We start from the raw sequence: 10,020 nt of genomic DNA, 5'->3' as shown, positions 1-10,020 counted from the left end.
CACAGTGTTGTCATCAAATTAAAAAAAAAAAAAAATACTATCGTGAAAAGGTCATTTATTCTGAGGCAAAAACTTTAGGGGATCAAAAACCATAACTTCGCCACACTTAAACTTACACTTATATTGAATCCATTTTTATCCATTCATTTAAAAAAAACTGGAAGCACATCTTTATACGCTCTGTCCCCCGCCACACCCCTTTCTTTATTTTCACTATTTTGGGCTGGTTAATAGCTTAATTAAAAATCCTGAGTAATGAGCGCTCGCCGGCCCTGGGGCGGGGCGATTACGTCATCAGTGGGGCGGGGTCATATTCCAACCACGCCCCGTCCATTCCAGCCCGTCTACTTTTGTGCGCTGTCCCTACGTGGAGGAGGCAGGACTGCAAACTGGACGCTGTCTGGAATTTCAGGCGCACCGACAGTGAGTACAAATTTCCTGGCAACTTTGACACCAACAACTAGCCTACTTCTGCTCGGTTTGATCAGCCGCGGTTGTTAAAGCGAGGCCATTGTTGCGCTGGTTCCTGTGGGTGACAGCCGCTGCCCTCTGCTTGGAAGGGATGGATTTTTCAGGAGGAAGGGAGACAGTTTCCTGTCCGGAAAACTTGCTCCTCTTGTCGTTAGCCGGTTAGCTCCAGCTGCACCTTCACTGGAGCCACCTATTCATCCTCCCTATCCATAAACTCTGAAACTAGGTGTTTACTTTATGACGGGGGGGTGAAGCCCTATTCACATACAGCAGGGTCATTACTCTCCCAGCGTTGTGGGTCATTTCAGCAATACTTGTTTTTAGATATTTTTTCATCAATCGAGCTGTTGACAGCTTGGTGTAGTTGGAACCTGGTTCCTATGAAGAGTTCGTGGCGCAGAAACAACTCATGAAACCCAGTTTTCATTCCTGGTGGTCGCTTCATTTAAAATTCCCTCAATCACAGTTTTAAAGTGTTGGTTATTTGTGTAGTGGAATTTCACTGCACGTGTAATTCTCCTCCTGCAAGTGTTTGCATATGGGTTGTGGTGCTGTTGTGAAAGGGTGTCGTTTTCACAGTAAAACGACACCGTCTTGCTGATTAATGTTGGTGTGTTTCAGCAGAAAGTGGCCTGTGTCGGGCTGCTGAGTGATTTACCAGATTGTTCCTGTCCAGCCATCTGGGTGCTACAGCAAACTTTACACCAGAGATCCAACTTATTGTTCACTGTTGAGTCAGGACAAAAAAAGGATGCCTCACAGCCTAAAAAAACCCCAGAGCGCTTAAGTTTAAGTGACTAAACATTAGTGTGGTGTGACACGTGTGCCTTTAGTGGTGCATCATTGCTACTGGCGGTCACCTTAGTCCCCCAGACTAAACTAAGGCCCCTCGAGATGCAAGGTATTACACTTATTGTTAGAAAGAAAGGGGGTTTTTTTGCGTGGGGGTTTTGGGGGGAAACTAAAAAGCTGTAATTCAGCGAAACTGCGCCTGTCATTAACTCAAACTGTATTTTGAGTTTCATGCGAAAGGACTAAATCTCTCCAAAACTGGTCCTGCAGAAGCCTGTGAGAGATCCCTCTGTGGGTGTTTTAAACACAGACATTATATCACTAAAGTCATCTGTGTATAGAGAAACCAGCCAGTCGAGGGGAGGGAGGGGAGCACCAACAGGTTGGCCTAGTTTCGGGGCTTTTGTGATTTCAATGATGTCTTTTTTTATTGATCACGGCGAGAGTAATCGGCAGACTTTTGTGCGGCGGCGGTTGCTCGTTTGATACTTTAGAGTCTGCCGTTCCATTAAACGGGCCGCTGGTTTTACAACACTCCTGCCACTGCACCTTAAACACGCCATCTGCACTTAATCATTCTGTTTTTTGCTGGCATGGTGGAAGGGTGGTCCTTCCCCTTGCCGTGCACGGTCGTACAGCGGGTCACTGTGGAGACTAAAGGCTCCTGTACTTTCTCATGCTCACCTGTAATTGAAATGATCTGACCGAGGTGATTCAGAAGTTTATCAGCAACCTGAATTATGACATTCTCGGACGAAGCTGGAATCCATCCTACCAGGCACAGGTCCGTTTGACAGATTTTCCGCCTGCCTGTGCGGGTACAGTACATCAGATGGTAACCGGTGAGGCAGCAGCAGGTATTATCAGGGGACCTTTGTGTTTGAGTATTTCCATGGATGAGTCAGCGTGTGCCAGCTTTGTTAGCTGATATTGCAGGTCTGGGCTGCAGCTGATGTCGGAGCTGTGCAAACTTCCTCATGCGTTGCTCACTGTCATCACCTCCTCCTTACCTGCCGGTGTGGCTGCGATCATCCTATCCACACAGCCCGAAGTGGAAATAAAAGGGCCGCCGTTGTGTTTATGAGTCAGTTTGTCTGACATCTGCAGGCGATTGGGAAAAAAAATCCCCACGTTCTCGCAGACTTTTGGGTGTGTGCCTATGAAGTTTGGCCACACATGGAAGGTTGCCCAATCTATTTGTGTGCCTCACATTTCCGATCTAACAGTGTGGATGAAACACAGTAGGACCGGGGTGTGTCAGCCATCTGGGATCAGTCCCTCACATTAAAGTGACTGAAAGGCAGCTTTGCTCAACGAGGCTGTCTGGAAGGACTTTGAAATTGGCGGATTATAGCGACTCCACTTGTGAACACTGACAGACAGGTGTGTCTACAGAGTGTGTACCTCTTTATGGCGCCGGATTCATTAGGTCAACATGTGTTCTCTAATCAGCCTCGTGTTACGTTCACGCTGATCCCTTGAGGACCTGCCATTTTTAAGCCGAAGCTGTTGTGGCGTTTGTTTGGTGAAATTCTCTGGCATTGTCTGGCCTTTGGGAGCTCCAGCTGTCAACGGCGGCAACTGTCTGACCATATTTTGCTGCCACGGTGCAGAATTTATCACCACAGATTGCGACAGCGAGTACAAGCCCCTAATTCTTCGCCACCTGTGATACATCTCCATTTGTCCAGTGCCATCTGTGCCCTCGCCCCATGTGCTTAACCTCTTTTTTTTTTCTTCTTCCTGTGCACCCTCGGTCAAGGGTGTGACAGGAGCCTGCAAAAAATAAAAGGAGATGTGTGCAGTCAGGAGTCGGGCTGACTTCATCGGCCACATTTCACATCCTTTTAGAGAGAAAAGTTAAATATAGCAGCACTGGCATCAGCTTTTTCCTAATCGTTTGTTCGGGAGTTTTGGGCTTGTCTGGTTTTGAAGCAAAACACTCTGTGGCATTTAATCATATTTTTTTATTATCACCAAAAAAAAAACTGCAATATTGGTGTTTTGCAAGACACAAACAAGCGCATTATTTGGCCAAAGTGTTATTATTTCATCACTTAAAGGGATGGAGTCACATCTCCAGGACCACCAGTTTTCATCAGTGGTCGAGCTTTTGTTCATTGTTTGGTTCACTGGCGCCCAGATTAGTCCAGAAAGTCAAAGAAATTCACACTTTTTGCCTCTCACATTTGCTAACGTCAGATCCCAGTTTGGGATTTCTGACTAAGCCACACTCAAAATCAACAATCTGGCCTTTAAATCAGGAAACGGGAGCGATTTTCTGTACGGAAAAGTTTGTGCGATCTTGTGCAAACCGCAGCATGAACCTCCTCTTTGTTTTCTGAAAACGTGTGTTCGAGAGGAATGCCATCATACCAGTTTCGCTGTAGAGAGCAAGTCAGCACACCCTACCCATTGCTCTGTAAAGGGAAGATCGACATGCCCAGGCCTCAAGCATTCCTTCTCCTCGGCAGGAGAATTCACTACTCAGGAAACCTCCCTATTTTCACCAGTTTTGACATGGACACTTTACCTTGGAGAAGGTTCTATAAACAGGGTTTCTATACACGGTCAATAAAATGTAAGCAATTTGAGTTAGCTTTAAAGATATTTTCGGCTCCAGTAGCTTTTTTTCCCCCACTTTTGTTCTACAACATGGGCTTGTTCCATATAATGGAGCTAACAGGAAATTACTTTGATTATGGGGGAGAGAAATGTTTGGAAAAGGAAAAGAGCTGAGAAAAGAAACTGAAAAGAACAGTAGATACTATCAGCCGGGGTGGGGGTCAGCGGGGACGGGCCCAGATCTGGAATACCAGGTTCTGTTTCAAGCATTTCTCACCCCCACAGACGACAGAAACTTGAGGAAAAGAGGAAAGCTGGTTGGCAAAGAGATGGAAAAAAGTGAAACAAGATGTCACAAATGCAGGCCTGTTTTTAAAAACGTGTTTATTCTCGGCAGTCTCACCTATCTGACTGGCCGTCGAGGTCAATCGCAGGAAAGAAAATGTCTGGAAGGATCACAGCAGAGGAAATAGAGGAGATGAGGGCGATCTTTGCAGACGTCGGTGAGTTTAACTAGTTTATCCTGATAAACCTTTATCCAGTCTTTAACCTGTAACCTGACCTGTATGTGCTGACATTTTCCCCCCTTGTTCGGGCAGATCTGGACAAAGATGGCCATATCTGTGATTACGAACTCCACGAGCTCCTGAAAAGCGTCGGCCACACCAAGCCTGGCTACATGGTTCGGGACATCATCCAGAAGCTGGACCGCGACAGTGACAATAAGATCAGCTTTCAGGAGTTTCTGTCGGTACGTTAGTTCACCCCGAGGGATTCTAGAGCCGGGCTTTAGTTTGGGATGTGTGTCTGCGCTGTCGGTAACTGGCTGAAAACTCTCTGCAGAGCACACAACACACACACACTTTAGGAATGTGGAAGTGAGGTCGGCAAAGTGGTTTTGTGTTCCCGTATTCAGTTTCAGCTGTGTACAGAGAGCATTTATTCCCAGTTTCAAGTCCAGGAGTGAAAGTTTGAGTCGGAGCCTCCTTACACTCACACATATTCGCGTGTCCTGTTTTCTGTAGTTGTTCCACGACGCCATGCGATAACAGTTGTTATAGCAACTGCAATCGTATGTCATTGGTTAATTTATGGAAGGATGCTTAAAGGATCCTGGTGCCCGTTGCAGTTTGTCATTGTGGTCGCACACCACAGCCCGTTGAGCTGAAATCACAGATGAAGCGGCGATAACTCGGGCTTCACCAAATACCCAAACTTGCTCAAAGCTGCAAATTGCTGATAAACTCCACACAGTAAGAGGTGACGCTAGACAAGACTCTACAGGCCCGTTAGTTGTGTAGACGCACTCAAAGATTGCGGAGACTCGCTTCACGTTGGGATTACAGATTAAACCTGAGCGAGGACGACAATTACAGTTGTGGCCGGGGCTGCACAATATGTCTTTAAAACTGTTTGTTCTTGCAGTAATAACTTACACACCCCTGCTTTCAAACTAGAACAGACATTAAAGCTGTAGATGGCGTGGTAAATATTGTTATTAAAGATTACAGCTTTATGCTGCGTCATTGCTTATTCACATCTGTGTGGATAGGCTGCTGCTCTGCTGTGTTTTAATCCCCAGTTATACCTAAAATATGGGACCTTTCTCATAGAACCTTTCTCATTTTTCCAAAGCCTTGATTGCTGCTTGCTTAGGTTTGTGTTCACTCCGTTGGCGAACTGTTGTGTCTCCCTAATGACCTTGGCTGTCATGTGCACCTCACTGCCCTGGTGCTGGGGTGTTGGAGGCACATCATGTCGAAGAAGAACCGCCCTAGTCTTGTTTCCACTCCATAGGCCCCACCTTTAAATGGAAATCTGAATGCAGACTCAGCGTTCCCCAGATATAAAAGTCTTTCCTGTAATGATCGTTTTCATTATTAATGATCCTGCATGTCTTAATTTGTCTGCTAGCCAGAAATATTCAGTTAACCATCTGAGAGGAGTAAAGAAACCAGCGAATATTCACAGCGAGGACAGAAACTGAGAGCCGTTCCTCTCTGTTTTTGTCAGTAAAAAGTAACTTATGCTAAGAAAGAAATCAATTCCCTGAAAGGTAGCGTGAAATAAATAACCCTGAATCTTTTTTTTGTGCTTTTTTTTTCACAGGGTGTGAGAGACAAGTGTGTGATTCATATGTTGTCTGCTTCTTTTCTTCTAGATAGTCCAGGAGCTGAGGAGCAGTGAGATAGCGAAGACATTCCGGACAGTCCTCAACAGAAAAGAAGGCATCTTGGCCATCGGAGGGACATCGCAGCTTTCAAGCGAAGGCACACAACACTCTTTCTCTGGTATGAGAAAATGATTTTTCTCAGTCGTCCCTCACCGTTTAACAAACCCAAAAGTTGTTGCTAAAAGTTAAAAAACAGAAAAAGTTAAAAAGCAGAAGGTCAAATAAGACATCTAGGATGATGCCATGTTGATGAGTGTGTGTTTATGGCTGTGTGTCCGCTGCTTCAGAGGAGGAGAGATTCGCCTTTGTGAACTGGATCAACACGGCTCTGGAAAAGGACCCCGACTGCCAGCACGTCCTGCCCATGGACCCAAACACGGATTCTCTGTTCAAAGCGGTTGGAGATGGCATCGTCCTCTGGTGGGGCTTCACATCGATCCTTAGCCATCATGAAAGAAACCTGCTTTAACATGATCACATTCCAACACACACACAACACACGTTTTTACTTTTCCGGATCATTTGTGTGGTAACCGGATGTGATGTTTGCACAGTAAAATGATCAACCTGTCGGTGCCAGACACCATCGATGAGAGGACCATTAACAAGAAGAACAAGACCACGTTCACTATACAGGTCGGATAAACTCAGCGTGGGCCGGGGTCGTCGCGCCCGTTTGTACGGGCTCTCGCTGATGTTCTCTACCTCACAGGAGAATCTGAACCTGGCCCTGAACTCCGCCTCCGCCATCGGCTGTCACGTGGTCAACATCGACGCCTCAGACCTGATGGAGGGGAAACCTCACCTGGTGCTCGGCCTCCTGTGGCAGATCATCAAGATCGGGCTGTTTGCCGACATCGAGCTGAGCAGAAACGAGGGTGCGGGACAGAGTCCATGTGTTCGTCACACAGGACGTGTCTGGATGCGTTGAGCTTTCAGGTAACTTTGATTTTCACCTTTCCCCGACAGCGTTGGCAGCGTTGCTGAGAGAAGGGGAGACCCTGGCGGACCTGATGAAGCTGTCTCCGGAGGAGCTTCTGCTACGGTGGGCAAACTTCCATCTGGAGAATGCTGGATGTCAGCCAATCAGAAACTTCAGCGGTGACATCAAGGTACGTCTATACACCCGTATCCCAGATTTGAACTTTATTACCAAGAGAAATGATACAAATTACTTGGATAACACCTGAAATATATGCTTGGCATGATTCAGCATTATTTAGTCTCTTTTCAGGATCGCTTATATTCCAGGAAACTTACACTGCTAAAACTTTCAGAAGCATGTTGTTTATGTTATTCTTTATTAAAATGTAATAAAATGTGGTTTGAGGATCCATTAACTTGCACCTGACTAAGAAAATGCTTTGCTTTTGTTTGTTTTCCAGGACTCCAAGGCTTATTTCCACCTCCTAAATCAGATTTCTCCTAAAGGCACAGAGGAAGATCAGCCGCGCATCGACATCAACATGTCCGGCCTCAGCGTAAGCTTCGCAGTATCTTCAGGAGGCGCCAGCAGCTGTACGGTGCTTCTAAGCGCCTCTGTTCTCCGTGTGTTGTTCAGGAGTTAGACGACAGGAACAGGGCGGAGGCCATGTTGGTTCAGGCCGACAGGCTCGGCTGTCGGCAGTTTGTCACCCCGGCCGACGTCGTCAGCGGGAACCCAAAACTCAATCTCGCTTTTGTGGCCAACTTGTTCAACAAATATCCAGCACTGACCAAACCAGAGAACGAAGATGTCGACTGGCAAATGTTGGAAGGTAGTCACGGACGCTTTTAAACTGCTTTTTTTATGCTCACAAGTTATTTATTACAGTGCTGTTAGTTGTTTCATCAGTTTCCTTCATTGGCCAGATCGATGAATGAATGGAAAACAGAAAAATCTTAAATTTAGGATGCCTGAATTGGGGAATGTCAGATATTTTTACCTCCCAAAATGACCTCCAAGGAGAACCTTTGCTTCTGCGGACTAGTAGACTGAGACTTTGACCGTATGAAACAGCGGCACATGGATTTTTACACCTACAGTGGTTGTGAGATTTGATAATAATCCCATCCTACTTATGTGTTTTAGAGGAGACGCGAGAAGAGAGGACGTTCCGGAACTGGATGAACTCTTTGGGAGTGAACCCACATGTCAATCATCTGTATTCGTACGTGTCTCGGTCACAAATGCACACAACACTGGTGGAGTTGTCTTAAAAGTATTAACGCACAGCCTTGTCCTCTAGAGATCTGCAGGATTCCATTGTCATATTCCAGCTCTATGACAAGATAAAAGTGCCTGTTGATTGGAACAAGGTCAACAAGCCACCGTATCCCAAACTGGGAACCAACATGAAGAAGGTAAATCAGAACTTTAACACTTGTTCCGCACCAAGAAACAAGACATAACCCATAACTATTTCCTTCCACTAGTTGGAGAACTGTAACTATGCTGTGGATTTGGGCAAATCGGCAAATTTCTCCATCGTGGGAATTGGCGGACACGACCTGAACACTGGCGTCCCAACCCTGACCCTGGGGCTGGTGTGGCAGCTGATGAGAAGGTGAAGCTCCGGACCTGCAGAGGATTATTGTCCAAAAGCATCCCGCTCTGATCTGATTGTCAATTGTCCTTTTTCAGATATACATTGAATGTACTGGAAGAACTGGGTGGCGGAGACAAATCTGATGGCATCATTGTAAACTGGGTCAACAAAACATTAGCAGAGGCAGGAAAATCAACCAAAATTTCAAGCTTTAAGGTGAGCCTGGGTCATATATTAGTCAGTACATGTAGCAAAAACACACATTTGTGCTTTCGGAGACGTAATGTGACTGTACCAATCAGGACAAGGAGATCAGCACCAGTCTGGCAGTGCTGGAACTGATAGATGCTATCCAGCCCAACAGCATCAACTATGACCTGGTAAAAACCGGCGCTCTCTCTGAAGATGAAAAGCTGGAAAATGCAAAGTGAGTGCTTTTGTTTTGTCCCGCCTTTATGTTTGAGGACCGTATGGAACAGACTCTGAGTGGGTCCGTGCTTTCCTCCCCACAGATACGCCATCTCCATGGCGAGGAAGATCGGAGCTCGCGTCTACGCTCTTCCTGAAGACCTGGTGGAGGTCAATCAGAAAATGGTGATGACGGTCTTCGCCTGCTTGATGGGTCGGGGGATGAAGCGGATCTAAGACAGAAGTCGAATCCCTTTTGACTGTAACTTGACTCATGCCTACAAGCCATTAGCATTTTAAAAGAGCTGCTTTTTCTAAGGGCTGTGTTTTTGGAGACGAGAATTGATTGTTTGAAGACAAAATGAGAATCCCTGCCTGCTAGATAATGCACCATCCTCTTAAAATGTTACTTTGTTCCTTAAACAAGCAGAAGCTAAAGAATGCTAAAGGATTTTTTTTAATGCAAATATGCCCCCCTCAAGGTTGTTTACACATTTTTACACAGGCTGAAGTAAATTATGTCCTCGACCAAGTAACGCACATTCCTGAATACCCTACGAGGGGATAAATGCTTTATGATGTAAAAGTCACAGGGATGGTTTTTAGGTTCCTCTTACTTAAAGAAATACAGACGCGTCTTTAAGTAAACTGGCACCGCTAACCCTACATATGTACATACATACAAGCAATGATGTCATAATAGAGTAACGACCCTCGTGATATATCATTCATTTCTTGACTTTGTCATGTTTTTGCTGGTTCATTTTTTAGTTACCAGCTAAGGTAATGCTGGTTTAGGGTGTGTACTCTCTTCTTTTGTCTCCTGGTCTGTTATGGCGGACCAGGAGTGGGCTGACTGGAATCTTCTGGCTTCTGCTGTGCCTTTCTCTCATATCAGAGACGACCTGTGCTTTTCTCCTCTTCTTCCTATTGTATCCGACCTTAGTGATCATAAACAGCATCCGCATTCCAGGTCTTTTCAGAATAGCAGACAACAGCCGAATCATATTTGGTGTGCCGTCTCTTCTTAAGTGCTTTACATGTAACAATAAATACAAACTACAAAGATGGAAACGGCTCGTG

General features: G+C 45.7%; 1 protein-coding gene across 1 annotated transcript; it reads left to right on the top strand.

Annotated features, from left to right (window-relative positions):
- The first annotated feature begins 310 nt into the window (after window positions 1–310).
- pls3 (plastin 3 (T isoform)) lies at window positions 311–10,011 on the top strand. The gene is made up of 16 exons (XM_003971104.3): window positions 311–423; window positions 4,226–4,331; window positions 4,428–4,579; window positions 5,990–6,119; window positions 6,289–6,421; window positions 6,556–6,637; window positions 6,714–6,879; window positions 6,971–7,113; window positions 7,387–7,482; window positions 7,563–7,758; window positions 8,073–8,151; window positions 8,230–8,344; window positions 8,417–8,547; window positions 8,625–8,745; window positions 8,832–8,956; window positions 9,042–10,011. The coding sequence occupies exons 2-16, from the start codon at window positions 4,271–4,273 to the stop codon at window positions 9,172–9,174; spliced, it is 1,863 nt and encodes a 620-aa protein (XP_003971153.1). The 5' UTR covers window positions 311–423; window positions 4,226–4,270; the 3' UTR covers window positions 9,175–10,011.
- Window positions 10,012–10,020: the final 9 nt, after the last annotated feature.

This window comes from Takifugu rubripes, chromosome 15, assembly GCF_901000725.2.
Source record: "Takifugu rubripes chromosome 15, fTakRub1.2, whole genome shotgun sequence".
Taxonomy (NCBI): Eukaryota; Metazoa; Chordata; class Actinopteri; order Tetraodontiformes; family Tetraodontidae; genus Takifugu; species Takifugu rubripes.
The sequence above is the reverse complement of the archived record's forward strand: the minus strand, read 5'-3'. Positions and strand labels throughout refer to the sequence as shown.

Excerpts from the sequence above, each read along its gene's own strand:
- pls3 (XM_003971104.3), top strand. The coding sequence starts at position 4,271 with ATGTCTGGAAGGATCACAGCAGAGGAAATAGAGGAGATGAGGGCGATC. Across the intron at positions 6,638-6,713 it reads AGACCACGTTCACTATACAG|GAGAATCTGAACCTGGCCCT; the intron begins GTCGGATAAACT and ends TCTACCTCACAG. Across the intron at positions 8,746-8,831 it reads CCAAAATTTCAAGCTTTAAG|GACAAGGAGATCAGCACCAG; the intron begins GTGAGCCTGGGT and ends TGTACCAATCAG.